We start from the raw sequence: 15,180 nt of genomic DNA on the forward strand, positions 1-15,180 counted from the left end.
CCCCAAAACCCCTGAAAAAAATGCCAAAAAATCCCCAAAACTCCCAGAATAAAACCCCAAAAACCCCAAACCTCTCAAAAATCCCAAAAAAACCCCAAAAATCCCCAAAACATCCAAAACCACCCCAAAAAATCCCCAAATCCCATAAAAACCTTCCAAAAAAACCCTAAAAAATCCAATTAAATCCCCAAAAAAACCCCAAAAATCCCTCAAAAATCCCTCAAAAATGCCCCAAACTCCCCCCAAAACCCCTCCAAAAAATCCCAAAAATTCCCAAAAATTCCCAAAATTCCCAAATTCCCAAATTGCGTCTGCTCACATCTGCTCCCGCATTTTCTTGAAGTCGTCGAAGAGCTGCAGGGCGGTGCTCAGCCCCCACCCCAAAAATCCAACAGAACCCCAAATAAAACCCCCAAAAACCCCCAGAAATAAACCCCAAAAAACCCAAAAAATCCAAAAATCCCACAAAAACCCCAAAAATCCCCAAAATTTCCCCAAACCCCCCCAAAAAAACCCAAAAATCCCTCAAAAATGCCCCAAATTCACCCCAAAACCCCTGGAAAAAATGCCAAAAAAACCCCCAAAACTCCCAGAATAAAACCCAAAAAAACCCCAAAAAACCCAAAAATCCCCTAAAACGACCCCAAAAAATCCCCAAATCCCATAAAACCCCCCCAAAAAAACCCTCAAAAATCCCCAAAATTTCCCCAAAACCCCCCCAAAAAAACCCAAAAATCCCTCAAAAATGCCCCAAATTCACCCCAAAACCCCTGAAAAAAATGCCAAAAAATCCCCAAAACTCCCAGAATAAAACCCCAAAAACCCCAAACCTCTCAAAAATCCCAAAAAAAACCCCAAAAATCCCCAAAACATCCCAAAAAACCCCAAAAAACCCCAAATCCCATAAAAACCTGCCAAAAAAAACCCTGAAAAATCCATAAAACCCCAAAAAACCCCCAAAAATCCCCAAAAATCCCTCAAAATGCCCCAAACTCCCCCAAAACCCCTCCAAAAAATCCCAAAAATCCCCAAAACTCCCAGAATAAAACCCAAAAAAAACCCCAAAAAACCCAAAAATCCCCTAAAAACTCCCAAAAATCCCAAATCCCATAAAAACCCTCCAGAAAAACCCTCAAAAATCCCCCAAATTTCCCCAAAACCCCCCAAAAATCCCTCAAAAATGCCCCAAATTCACCCCAAAACCCCTGGAAAAAATCCCAAAAAACCCCAAAACTCCCAGAATAAAACCCCAAAAAACCCAAACCTCTCAAAAATCCCAAAAAAAACCCCAAAAAATCCCCAAAACATCCAAAACCACCCCAAAAAATCCCCAAATCCCATAAAAACCCTCCAGAAAAACCCTGAAAAATCCAATTAAATCCCCAAAAAAAACCCCAAAAATCCCTCAAAAATGCCCCAAACTCCCCCCAAAACCCCTCCAAAAAATCCCCAAAAATCCCAAAAATTCCCAAAATTCCCAAAATTCCCAAATTGCGTCTGCTCACATCTGCTCCCGCATTTTCTTGAAGTCGTCGAAGAGCTGCAGGGCGGTGCTCAGCCCCCACCCCAAAAATCCAACAGAACCCCAAATAAAACCCCCAAAAACCCCCAAAAATAAACCCCAAAAAACCCAAAAATCCAAAAAAATCCAAAAAAACCCAAAATTCCCAAATCCCATAAAAACCCTCCAGAAAAACCCTCAAAAATCCCCAAAATTTCCCCAACCCCCCCAAAAAAACCCCAAAAATCCCTCAAAAATGCCCCAAATTCACCCCAAAACCCCTCAAAAAATCCCAAAAAACCCCAAAACTCCCAGAATAAAACCCAAAAAAACCCCCAAAAAACCCAAAAATCCCCTAAAAACTCCTAAAAAAATCCCCAAATCCCATAAAAACCTTCCAAAAAAACCCTGAAAAATCCAATTAAATCCCCAAAACCCCCCCAAAAATCCCCAAAAATCCCTCAAAAATCCCTCAAAAATGCCCCAAATTCACCCCAAAACCCCTCCAAAAAATCCCAAAAAATCCCAAAAAATTCCCAAAATTCCCAAATTGCGTCTGCTCACATCTGCTCCCGCATTTTCTTGAAGTCGTCGAAGAGCTGCAGGGCGGTGCTCAGCCCCTCGGCGATCAGGCTGCAGCTCTCGCCGCCGCCCCCCACGAACCTGCCGGCGTTTTGGGCATTTTTTGGGGGGCTCCGACCCCAAAATCCCCCCCAAAATCCCCCCAAAATCCCTCCGGGGTCTTCACCCCCAACATTTTGGGGTTTTCCCCCCATTTTTTCCACCAAATTTCCAATTTTTCCCCCCAAAAATTCCCATTTTAGTCCCCATTTTTCCCCTATTTTCCCCCCAAAATTCCCATTTTTCCACCCAAAATCCCCATTTTTTCTTCCAAAATTCCCATTTTCCCCAAAAAATCCCCGTTTTATTCCCCATTTTCCCCCCCAAAATTCCCATTTTCACCTTTTTTTTGCCCAAAATACCCAGTTTGTCTCCCAAAATTCCCATTTTATTCCCCATTTTTCCCCTATTTTCCCCCTAAAATTCCCATTTTTCCCATTTTTTGCCCAAAATCCCCAGTTTTTCTCCCAAAATTCACATTTTCCCCCCAAAATTGCCCATTTTATTCCCCATTTTCCCCTATTTTCCCCCCAAAATTACCATTTTCCCCAAAAAATCCCCATTTTATTCCCCATTTTTCCCCTATTTTCCCCCTAAAATTCCCATTTTTCCCATTTTTTGCCCAAAATCCCCAGTTTTTCTCCCAAAATTCCCATTTTTCCCCAAAAAATCCCCGTTTTATTCCCCATTTTTCCCCTATTTTCCCCCCAAAATTCCCATTTTTCACCTTTTTTTACCCAAAATCCCCATTTTTCACCCAAAATTCCTGTTTTTCCCACCAAAATTCCCATCTTTTCCCCATTTCCCCCATCTTTTCCCCATTTCTGCCCATTTTTCCCCCATTTTTCCGCCTAAAATCCCCATTTTTTCCCCAAAAATCCCCGTTTTCTCCCCCAAATTTCCCGTTTTTCCCCATTTTTGCCCAAAATCCCCATCTTTTCACCAAAATTCCCGTTTTTCCCACCAAAATTCCCATCTTTTCCCCATTTTCCCCCATTTTCCCCCCATTTTTCCCCACTTTTCCCCTGTTTTTTCCCCGTTTTTTCCCCGTTTTTCCCCGTTTTTTCCCCAAATTCCCCGTTTTTCCCAATTTTTGCCCTAAACCCCCATCTTTTCACCCAAAATTCCCGTTTTTTCCCACCAAAATTCCCATCTTTTCGCCATTTTTCCCTGTTTTTTTCCCAATTTCTGCCCATTTTTCCCCGTTTTTTCCCCATTTTTGCCCATTTCTGCCCATTTTTTCCCCGTTTTTTCCCCATTTTTCCCCTTTTTTTCCCCGTTTTTTCCCCATTTTTCCCCATTTCTGCCCATTTTTCCCCGTTTTTTCCCCATTTCTGCCCATTTTTTCCCCGTTTTTTCCCCATTTTTTCCCCCGTTTTTTCCCCATTTTTGCCCATTTCTCCCCCGTTTTTCCCCCATTTCTGCCCATTTTTCCCCGTTTTTTCCCCATTTCTGCCCATTTTTCCCCATTTTTTCCCCGTTTCTCCCCCATTTTTCCCCAAATTCCCCATTTTTGCCCCAAATCCCCGTTTTTCTCCCCGTTTCTCACTGGATGCTGTCCAGCCAGGTCAGGAACTCCCAGGCGCTGCTGCTGGGGATCCCTGGGACACCCCAAAATCCCCATTTCTTCCCCTTTTCTACCCAAATTTTGTCCCATTTTTGCCCAAAATCCCCATTTTTCCCACCAAAATTCCCATCTTTTCCCTATTTTCCCCCCATTTTTTCCCCATTTCTGCCCATTTTTTCCCCGTTTTTTCCCCATTTCTGCCCATTTTTTCCCTGTTTTTTCCCCATTTTTCCCCCAAATTCCCCTTTTCCCCACTTTTGCCCAAAATCCCCATCTTTTCACCCAAAATTCCCGTTTTTCCCACCAAAATTCCCATCTTTTCCCCGTTTTTTTCCCCATTTTTCCCCATTTCTGCCCATTTTTTCCCCGTTTTTTCCCCATTTTTCCCCGTTTTTCCCCGTTTTTTCCCCGTTTTTTTCCCCCAAATTCCCCGTTTTTTCCCAAATTCCCCGTTTTTTCCCCATTTTTCCCCATTTCTGCCCATTTTTCCCCCGTTTTTTTCCCATTTCTGCCCATTTTTCCCCCGTTTTTTCCCCATTTCTGCCCATTTTTCCCCCGTTTTTTCCCCATTTCTGCCCATTTTTCCCCCGTTTTTTCCCCATTTCTGCCCATTTTTTCCCCTTTTTTTCCCAATTTCTGCCCATTTTTTCCCCATTTCTGCCCATTTTCCCCCATTTTTTCCCCATTTTTCCCCGTTTTTTCCCCATGTTTCCCAATTTCTGCCCATTTTTCCCCGTTTTTTTCCCCATTTCTGCCCATTTTTTCCCCATTTTTTCCCCGTTTTTCCCCCAAATTCCCCGTTTTTCCCTGTTTTTTCCCCGTTTTTCCCCGTTTTCCCCCGTTTTTTTCCCAAATTCCCCGTTTCTCCCCCATTTTTCCCCAAATTCCCCATTTTTGCCCCAAATCCCCGCTTTTCTCCCCGTTTCTCACTGGATGCTGTCCAGCCAGGTCAGGAACTCCCAGGCGCTGCTGCTGGGGATCCCTGGGACACCCCAAAATCCCCATTTTCTTCCCCTTTTCTACCCAAATTTTGTCCCATTTTTGCCCAAAATCCCCATCTTTTCCCCCAAAATTCCCGTTTTTTTCCCCCAAAATCCCCATTTTCCCACCAAAATTCCCATCTTTTCCCCATTTCTGTCCATTTTTCTGCCTAAAATCCCCGTTTTTTCCCCCAAAATCCCCGTTTCCCCCCCCAAATTTCCCGTTTTTCTCAATTTTTGCCCAAAATCCCCATTTTTTCCTCCAAATTTCCCATTTTCCCCATTTTTTCACCCAAGATTCCTGTTTTTCCCACCAAAATTCCCATCTTTTCCCAATTTTCCCCCATCTTTTCCCCATTTCTGCCCATTTTCCCCCCATTTTTTCACCCAAAATTCCCATTTTTCCCACCAAAATTCCCATCTTTTCCCCATTTTCCCCCATCTTTTCCCCATTTCTGCCCATTTTTTCCCATTTTTCCCCCATTTCTGCCCATTTTTCCCCATTTTTCCCCCATTTCTGCCCATTTTTCCCTGTTTTTTTCCCCATTTCTGCCCATTTTTCCCCCGTTTTTCCCCCGTTTTCCCCCAAATTCCCCGTTTTTTCCCCATTTTCCCCCCAAATTCCCCATTTTCCCCATTTCTGCCCATTTTTCCCCCATTTTTTCACCCAAAATTCCCGTTTTCCCCCACCAAAATTCCCATCTTTTCCCTATTTTCCCCCATCTTTTCCCCATTTCTGCCCGTTTTTTCCCCATTTCTGCCCATTTTTTCCCCATTTTTTCCCCATTTCTGCCCATTTTTCCCCCAAATCCCCATTTTCCCCACCAAATTTTCCATCTTTTCCCCATTTTTTGCCCATTTTTTCCCCATTTCTGCCCATTTTTTCCCTGTTTTTTCCCCATTTCTGCCCATTTTTTCCCCGTTTTTCCCCAAATCCCCGTTTTTTCCCCACTTTTGCCCAAAATCCCCATCTTTTCACCCAAAATTCCCGTTTTTCCCACCAAAATTCCCATCTTTTCCCCATTTTTTCCCTGTTTTTTTCCCAATTTCTGCCCATTTTTCCCCCGTTTTTTCCCCATTTTTCCCCATTTCTGCCCATTTTTTCCCCGTTTTTTCCCCATTTTTCCCCTTTTTTTCCCCGTTTTTTCCCCATTTTTGCCCATTTCTGCCCATTTTTTCCCCGTTTTTTCCCCATTTCTGCCCATTTTTTCCCCATTTCTGCCCATTTTTCCCCCCATTTTTTCCCCGTTTTTCCCCATTTTTGCCCCAAATCCCCGCTTTTCTCCCCGTTTCTCACTGGATGCTGTCCAGCCAGGTCAGGAACTCCCAGGCGCTGCTGCTGGGGATCCCTGGGACACCCCAAAATCCCCATTTCTTCCCCTTTTCTACCCAAATTTTGTCCCATTTTTGCCCAAAATCCCCATCTTTTCACCCAAAATTCCCGTTTTTTTCCCCCAAAATCCCCATTTTTTTCAACAAAATCCCATTTTTTCCCCAAAATCCCCATTTTCCCACCAAAATTCCCATCTTTTCCCCATTTCTGCCCATTTTTTCCCTGTTTTTTCCCCATTTCTGCCCATTTTTCCCCTTTTTTCCCCAATTTCTGCCCATTTTTTCCCCATTTCTGCCCATTTTTCCCCCGTTTTTCCCCCGTTTTTTCCCCGTTTTTCCCCCAAATTCCCCGTTTTTCCCCATTTTTTCCCAAAATCCCCGCTTTTCTCCCCGTTTCTCACTGGATGCTGTCCAGCCAGGTCAGGAACTCCCAGGCGCTGCTGCTGGGGATCCCTGGGACACCCCAAAATCCCCATTTCTTCCCCGTTTCTACCCAAATTTTGTCCCATTTTTGCCCAAAATCCCCATTTTTCCCACCAAAATTCCCATCTTTTCCCTATTTTCCCCCCATTTTTTCCCCATTTCTGCCCATTTTTTCCCCGTTTTTTCCCCATTTCTGCCCATTTTTCCCCGTTTTTCCCCATTTCTGCCCATTTTTTCCCCATTTCTGCCCATTTTTCCCCCGTTTTTTCCCCATTTTTCCCCATTTCTGCCCATTTTTTCCCCGTTTTTTCCCCATTTTTCCCCTTTTTTTCCCCGTTTTTTCCCCATTTTTGCCCATTTCTGCCCATTTTTTCCCCGTTTTTTCCCCATTTCTGCCCATTTTTTCCCCATTTCTGCCCATTTTTCCCCCATTTTTTCCCCGTTTTTCCCCATTTTTGCCCCAAATCCCCGTTTTTCTCCCCGATTCTCACTGGATGCTGTCCAGCCAGGTCAGGAACTCCCAGGCGCTGCTGCTGGGGATCCCTGGGACACCCCAAAATCCCCATTTCTTCCCCGTTTCTACCCAAATTTTGTCCCATTTTTGCCCAAAATCCCCATTTTTCCCACCAAAATTCCCATCTTTTCCCTATTTTCCCCCCATTTTTTCCCCATTTCTGCCCATTTTTTCCCCGTTTTTCCCCATTTCTGCCCATTTTTTCCCTCTTTTTTCCCCATTTTTCCCCCAAATTCCCCTTTTCCCCACTTTTGCCCAAAATCCCCATCTTTTCACCCAAAATTCCCGTTTTTCCCACCAAAATTCCCATCTTTTCCCCGTTTTTTCCCCATTTTTCCCCATTTCTGCCCATTTTTTCCCCGTTTTTTCCCCATTTTTCCCCACTTCTGCCCATTTTTTCCCCATTTTTTCCCCGTTTTTCCCCCAAATTCCCCGTTTTTTCCCTGTTTTTTCCCCGTTTTTCCCCGTTTTTTCCCCGTTTTTTCCCCGTTTTTTTCCCCCAAATTCCCCGTTTTTTTCCCAAATTCCCCGTTTTTTTCCCCATTTTTCCCCATTTCTGCCCATTTTCCCCCGTTTTTTCCCCATTTCTGCCCATTTTCCCCCCGTTTTTTCCCCATTTCTGCCCATTTTTTCCCCTTTTTTTCCCAATTTCTGCCCATTTTTTCCCCATTTCTGCCCATTTTCCCCCATTTTTTCCCCATTTTTCCCCGTTTTTTCCCCATTTTTCCCAATTTCTGCCCATTTTTCCCCGTTTTTTCCCCATTTCTGCCCATTTTTTCCCCATTTTTTCCCCGTTTTTCCCCCAAATTCCCCGTTTTTCCCTGTTTTTTCCCCGTTTTTCCCCGTTTTCCCCCATTTTTTCCCATTTTTTCCCCGTTTTTTCCCCAAATCCCCGTTTTTCCCCATTTTTTTCCCCAAATCCCCGTTTTTCGCCCCGTTTCTCACTGGATGCTGTCCAGCCAGGTCAGGAACTCCCAGGCGCTGCTGGTGGGCGCGTGGCTCTGCACGTACGACTCGGGGGCGCAGTCCACCGTGTTGAACACCACCAGGCTGTACTGGGTGCCCCCAAACTAATTAATGAGATGTTAATTAGCTGCTAATTAGTGAAATTAAATAACAACCGGGCTGTACTGCCTGCCCCCAAACTGATTAATTAACAAAATGTTAATTAAGGGATTATTTGGAATGGAATAACTCAAATTAAATAACCACCAGGCTGGACTGGGTAACCCCAAACTAATTAATGAGATGTTAATTAGCTGTTAAGTAGTAAAATTAAGTAACAACCGGGCTGTACTGCCTGCCCCCAAACTGATTAATTAATAAAACGTTAATTAAGGAATTATTCAGAATGTAATAACTCAAATTAAATAACCACCAGGCTAGACGGGGTAACCCCAAACTAATTAATGAGATGTTAATTAGCTGTTAATTAGTGAAATTAAATAACAACTGGGCTGGACAATCCCCACCCAGCCCCAATCTTCGCCCCGCCCCGCCCAATCCTCGCCCCGCCCCGATCCCTGCCCCGATCCCGCCTCGATCCCTGCCCGATCCCTCCCTGATCCCTCCCCGATCCCTCCCTGATCCCTGCCCCGATCCCTCCCGATCCCTCCCCGATCCCTGCCCCGATCCCTGCCCCGATCCCTCCCGATCCCTTCCCGATCCCTGCCCCGATCCCTGCCCGATCCCCGCCCCAATCCCCCCCCCCCCCCCCCCCCTGCCCCGATCCCTCCCCGATCCTTCCCCGATCCCTCCCGATCCCTGCCCCGATCCCTCCCGATCCCTGCCCCGATCCCTCCCCGATCCCGCCCCGATCCCTTCCCCGATCCTTCCCCGATCCCTCCCCGATCCCTGCCCCGATCCCTCCCCGATCCCGCCCCGATCCTTCCCCGATCCCTCCCGATCCCTCCCCGATCCCTGCCCCGATCCCTGCCCGATCCCTGCCCGATCCCTGCCCGATCCCTCCCCGATCCCTGCCCCGATCCCTGCCCCGATCCCTCCCCGATCCCTGCCCCGATCCCTTCCCCGATCCTTCCCCGATCCCTCCCCGATCCCTTCCCCGATCCCTCCCCGATCCCGCCCCGATCCCTGCCCCGATCCCTCCCCAATCCCTGCCCCGATCCCTGCCCCGATCCCTTCCCGATCCCTGCCCCGATCCCTGCCCCAATCCCTCCCCGATCCCTCCCCCATCCCTTCCCGATCCCTCCCCGATCCCTCCCCGATCCCCGCCCCGATCCCTCCCCGATCCCTGCCCGATCCCTCCCCGATCCCTCCCTGATCCCTGCCCCGATCCCTCCCGATCCCTCCCCGATCCCTCCCGATCCCTTCCCGATCCCTGCCCCGATCCCTGCCCCGATCCCTCCCGATCCCTGCCCCGATCCCTCCCGATCCCTCCCCGATCCCTCCCGATCCCTTCCCGATCCCTGCCCCAATCCCTGCCCCGATCCCTCCCCAATCCTTCCCCGATCCCTCCCGATCCCTGCCCCGATCCCTCCCGATCCCTGCCCCGATCCCTCCCCGATCCCGCCCCGATCCCTTCCCCGATCCTTCCCCGATCCTTCCCCGATCCCGCCCCGATCCCTCCCCGATCCCTGCCCCGATCCCTCCCCGATCCCTCCCCGATCCTTCCCCGATCCCTCCCGATCCCTCCCCGATCCCTGCCCCGATCCCTGCCCGATCCCTGCCCGATCCCTGCCCGATCCCGCCCCGATCCCTTCCCCGATGCCTGCCCCGATCCCTCCCCGATCCCTGCCCCGATCCCTGCCCCGATCCCTCCCCGATCCCTGCCCCGATCCCTTCCCCGATCCTTCCCCGATCCCTCCCCGATCCCTTCCCCGATCCCTCCCCGATCCCGCCCCGATCCCTGCCCCGATCCCTCCCCAATCCCTGCCCCGATCCCTCCCCGATCCCTCCCCGATCCCTGCCCCGATCCCTCCCCGATCCCTCCCCGATCCCTGCCCCGATCCCTTCCCGATCCCTGCCCCGATCCCTGCCCCAATCCCTCCCCGATCCCTCCCCCATCCCTTCCCGATCCCTCCCCGATCCCTGCCCGATCCCTCCCCGATCCCTCCCCCATCCCTTCCCGATCCCTCCCCGATCCCTGCCCGATCCCTCCCCGATCCCGCCCCGATCCCTGCCCCGATCCTTCCCCGATCCCGCCCCGATCCCTGCCCCGATCCCTCCCTGATCCCTGCCCCGATCCCTGCCCGATCCCTGCCCCGATCCCTGCCCCGATCCCTGCCCCGATCCCTGCCCCAATCCCTCCCCGATCCCTGCCCCGATCCCTCCCCGATCCCTGCCCCGATCCCTGCCCGATCCTTCCCCGATCCCTGCCCCGATCCCTCCCCGATCCCTGCCCCAATCCCTGCCCCGATCCCTCCCTGATCCCTCCCCGATCCCTGCCCCCATCCCTTCCCGATCCTTCCCCGATCCCTGCCCGATCCCTCCCCGATCCCTGCCCCGATCCCTCCCCGATCCCTGCCCCGATCCCTGCCCCGATCCCTCCCCAATCCCTCCCCGATCCCTGCCCCGATCCCTCCCCGATCCCTCCCCGATCCCTGCCCCGATCCCTCCCCGATCCCTCCCCGATCCCTCCCCGATCCCTCCCCGATCCCTGCCCGATCCCTGCCCCGATCCTTCCCCAATCCCTGCCCCGATCCCTCCCCGATCCCTCCCCGATCCCGCCCCGATCCCTGCCCCGATCCCTCCCCGATCCCTCCCCGATCCCTGCCCCGATCCCTCCACGATCCCTCCCTGATCCCTGCCCGATCCCTGCCCCGATCCTTCCCCAATCCCTGCCCCGATCCCTCCCCGATCCCTCCCCGATCCCTCCCCGATCCCTGCCCCGATCCCTCCCCGATCCCTTCCCGATCCCTGCCCCGATCCCTGCCCCGATCCCTCCCCGATCCCTGCCCCGATCCCTCCCCGATCCCTGCCCGATCCCTCCCCGATCCCTCCTCGATCCCTCCTCGATCCCGCCCCGATCCCTGCCCCGATCCCTCCCCGATCCCTGCCCGATCCCTGCCCCGATCCCTGCCCCGATCCCGCTCCGATCCCTCCCTGATCCCTGCCCCGATCCCTGCCCCGATCCCTCCCCGATCCCGCTCCGATCCCTCCCCGATCCCTGCCCCGATCCCGCTCCGATCCCTCCCTGATCCCTCCCTGATCCCTGCCCCGATCCCTGCCCCGATCCCTCCCGATCCCTTCCCGATCCCTGCCCCGATCCCTCCCCGATCCCTGCCCCGATCCCTCCCCGATCCCTCCCCGATCCCTGCCCCACTCACGTCTCCCCCGAAGTCGGTCTCTGCGGGGGGGCCCCCGTTGAAATACCTGGGGACACAGCGGGGCGGGGGTCGGCCCTTGGGGGACTTGGGGGGTCCTGGGGGGTTTGGGGGGGGAATTGAGGGGATTTGGGGGGGTCTCTGGGGGTCCTGGATGGTTTTGCGGGGGGATTTGGGGGGTCCTGGGGGTCTCTGGGGCAGTTTTGGGGGGTCCTGGGGGGAATTGAGGGGATTTGGGGGGTCCTGGGTGGTTTGGGGGGTCCTGGGGGTCTCTGGGGCAGTTTTGGGGGGTCCTGGGTGGTTTTGGGGGGGTCCTGGGGGGTCTCTGGGGATCTCTGGGGGTCCTGGGGGTCTCTGGGGCAGTTTTGGGGGGGATTTGGGGGGTCCTGGGGGTCTCTGGGGCAGTTTTGGGGGGTCCTGGGGCAGTTTTGGGGGGTCCTGGGGGTCTCTGGGGCAGTTTTGGGGGGTCCTGGGGCAGTTTTGGGGGGTCCTGGGGGTCTCTGGGGCAGTTTTGGGGGGTCCTGGGGGGTTTTGGGGGGATATGGGGGGTCCTGCGGGTCTCTGGGGTCTCTGGGGCAGTTTTGGGGGGTCCTGGGTGGTTTTGGGGGGTCCTGGGGCAGTTTTGGGGGTCTCTGGGGGTCTCTGGGGCAGTTTTGGGGGGTCCTGGGGCAGTCTTGGGGGGTCTCTGGGGGTCTCTGGGGGCTCTGGGGCAGTTTTGGGGGGTCTCTGGGGGTCTCTGGGGCAGTTTTGGGGGGTCCTGGGGCAGTCTTGGGGGGTCCTGGGGCAGTTCTGGGGGGTCCTGGGGCAGTTTTGGGGGGTCTCTGGGGATCTCTGGGGGTCTCTGGGGTCTCTGGGGCAGTTTTGGGGGGTCCTGACAGGATGTGGGGGGGTTTTGGGGGGGGTCTTGATATTTTTTTTTGCGGGGTCCCGTTAATTAATTGGGGAGGGGTCCCGTTAATTAATGAATTAATTAAGGGCGGGGTCTCCTCACTCGATGGCGGGCAGCAGGCAGCGCTGGGGGCGGGGCCCCGCTAATTAATCAGGGGCGGGGTCCCGTTAGCTAATTAGGGGTGGGGTCTCATTATTAATCAAGGGCGGGGTCCCATTAGTTCATTAGAGGAGGAGTCCCGTTAATTACGGAGCTAATTAAGGCGCTAATTAGCGCTGCTCACTCGATGGCGGGCAGCAGGCAGCGCTGGGGGCGGGGTCCCGGTAATGAATCAGGGGCGGGGTCCCGTTAATGAATAAGGGGCGGGGTCCCATTAGTTCATTAGGGGCGGAGTCCCGTTAATTACGGAGCTAATTTAGGCGCTAATTAGCGCTGCTCACTCGATGGCGGGCAGCAGGCAGCGTTGGGGGCGGGGTCCCGGTAATGAATTAATTAAGGGCGGGGTCCTGTTATTAATGGGGCGGGGTCCCGTTAGTTAATCAGGGGTGGGGTCCATTAGCTAATTAGAGGCGGGGTCCCATTAGTTCATTAGGAGAGGGGTCCCGTCAATTAGTGAGCTAATTAAGGCGCTAATTAGCGCTGCTCACTCGATGGCGGGCAGCAGGCAGCGCTGGGGGCGTGGTCCCGGTAATGAATTAGGGGCGGGGTCCCATTATTAATGGGGCGGGGTCCCATTAGTTCATGAGGGGAGGGATCTCATTAATTACTGAGCTAATTAAGGCGCTAATTAGCGCTGCTCACTCGATGGCGGGCAGCAGGCAGCGCTGGGGGCGGGGTCCATTAATTAATCAGGGGCGGGGTCCATTAGCTAATTAGGGGCGGGGTCCCATTATTAATCAGGGGCGGGGTCCCATTAGTTCATTAGGGGCGGAGTCCCGTTAATTACTGAGCTAATTAAGGCGCTAATTAGCGCTGCTCGCTCGATGGCGGGCAGCAGGCAGCGCTGGGGGCGGGGTCCCGTTAATTAATCAGGGGTGGGGTCCCATTAGCTAATTAGGGGCGGGGTCCCATTAGCTAATTAGGAGCGGAGTCCCGTTAATTACGGAGCTAATTAAGGAGCTAATTAGAGCTGCTCACTCGATGGCGGGTAGCAGGCAGCGCTGGGGGAGTGGACCATTAATTAATCAGGGGCGGGGTCCCGTTAATTAATTAGGGGCGGGGTCCCGTTAATTAATTAGGGGCGGGGTCCCACTAGTTCATTAGGGGAGGGGTCCCGTTAATTACGGAGCTAATTAAGGCGCTAATTAGCGCTGCTCACTCGATGGCGGGCAGCAGGCAGCACTGGGGGCGGGGTCCATTAATTAATCAGGGGCGGGGTCCCATTATTAATGGGGCGGGGTCCCATTAGTTCATTAGGGGAAAGGATCTCATTAATTAGTGAGCTAATTAAGGCACTAATTAGCGCTGCCCACTCGATGGCGGGCAGCAGGCAGCGCTGGGGGCGAGGTCCATTATGAATGGGGCGGGGTCCCATTAGTTCATTAGGGGCGGAGTCCCGTTAATTACGGAGCTAATTAAGGCGCTAATTAGCGCTGCTCACTCGATGGCGGGCAGCAGGCAGCGCTGGGGGCGGGGTCCCGTTAATGAATAAGGGGCGGGGTCCCATTAGTTCATTAGGGGAGGGCTCCCATTAATTACGGAGCTAATTAAGACGCTAATTAGCGCTGCTCACTCGATGGCGGGCAGCAGGCAGCGCTGGGGGCGGGGTCCATTAATTAATCAGGGGCGGGGTCCATTAGCTAATTAGGGGCGGGGGTCCCATTAGCTAATTAGGGGCGGGGTCCATTTAGCTAATTAGGGGCGGGGTCCAATTAGTTCATTAGGGGCGGAGTCTCGTCAATTACTGAGCTAATTAAGGCGCTAATTAGCGCTGCTCACTCGATGGCGGGCAGCAGGCAGCGCTGGGGGCGGGGCCCCGCTAATGAATTAGGGGCGGGGTCCCGTTAATGAATAAGGGGCGGGGTCCATTATTAATGGGGCGGGGTCACACTAGTTCATTAGGAGAGGGGTCCCATTAATTACGGAGCTAATTAAGGCGCTAATTAGCGCTGCTCACTCGATGGCGGGCAGCAGGCAGCGCTGGGGGCGGGGTCCCGGTAATGAATCAGGGGCGGGGTCCCGTTAATGAATAAGGGGCGGGGTCCCGTTAATCACGGAGCTAATTAAGGCGCTAATTAGCGCTGCTCACTCGATGGCGGGCAGCAGGTAGTGCTTGCGCAAGGCCTCGAAGTAGGGCCCGAGGTTGGCCGTGCCCTCGATCACGAACACCACGTCGGCCACCATAGCGGGGGGGGCGGGGCCTTCCAGCGCGGGCACGACCATGGCCCCTCGCCGCCGGGGAGGGGGGAACCGGGAGGCTCCTGCCGGGGGACGGGGGAGAGGAACGACAACAACATGGCCGTGAGCCCCGGACGCAATTCCCGCCACCCCGCGCTCCAAAGCTTCCCCGCTCACGTCCCAAAGTTCTCCCCAAAAATCCCAATGACCGGGACCCTCCCCCCCCCCCCGCGCCCCGCCGTCGGTACCGGCAGCAGCTCCCGCCGGACCGGAAGTAGCACGGCCGGAAGTGCTTTACTTCGCGTCCGCGCCTGCGCAAAAGGGAGGGGGAAGGCGTTGCCGTGGCGACGGAGGGGCGGAGCCAATCGGCAGCGAGGCGCGCAAGCCACGCCCTTTGCTCCGGCCACGCTGTTGCCGAGGTAACCGCGCCTCGACCAATCGAGTTGCAGGGGAAGCCACGCCCCTTCCGGCGTTGCCGCGGCAACCGCGGCGCTCCCGGCGTGCCCCGCGCGGGAAATGGCGGCGACCGGCGGGAACTGAGCGGAGGCCGCGGGGCCGGGGAGGGGCGGGGCCTAATGGATCAAAGGGGCGGGGTTTAAAAGGGTGTGGTCTACAGGGCGGGGCAAGCGGGCTGGGTGTGGCTTTGGGGCGTGGCTATTTGGGTGTGGCCTATCGGGGATGTGGGCGGGGGCTGTTGGTGGATCAGGGGCGTGGCCACTGTGAGTGGGCGGGG

The 15,180-nt window shown here is 53.7% G+C and overlaps 1 protein-coding gene across 1 annotated transcript; it reads right to left on the minus strand.

Moving 5' to 3' along the window:
- Positions 1-2,043: 2,043 nt before the first annotated feature.
- Positions 2,044-14,524, minus strand: MED25 (mediator complex subunit 25). The gene is made up of 4 exons (XM_068177858.1): positions 14,359-14,524; positions 11,225-11,270; positions 7,884-8,008; positions 2,044-2,164 (listed from the first exon to the last, which is right to left on the minus strand). The coding sequence occupies exons 1-4, from the start codon at positions 14,490-14,492 to the stop codon at positions 2,062-2,064; spliced, it is 408 nt and encodes a 135-aa protein (XP_068033959.1). The 5' UTR covers positions 14,493-14,524; the 3' UTR covers positions 2,044-2,061.
- Positions 14,525-15,180: the final 656 nt, after the last annotated feature.

Source organism: Anomalospiza imberbis, unplaced genomic scaffold (assembly GCF_031753505.1).
Source record: "Anomalospiza imberbis isolate Cuckoo-Finch-1a 21T00152 unplaced genomic scaffold, ASM3175350v1 scaffold_1142, whole genome shotgun sequence".
Lineage (NCBI taxonomy): Eukaryota > Metazoa > Chordata > Aves > Passeriformes > Viduidae > Anomalospiza > Anomalospiza imberbis.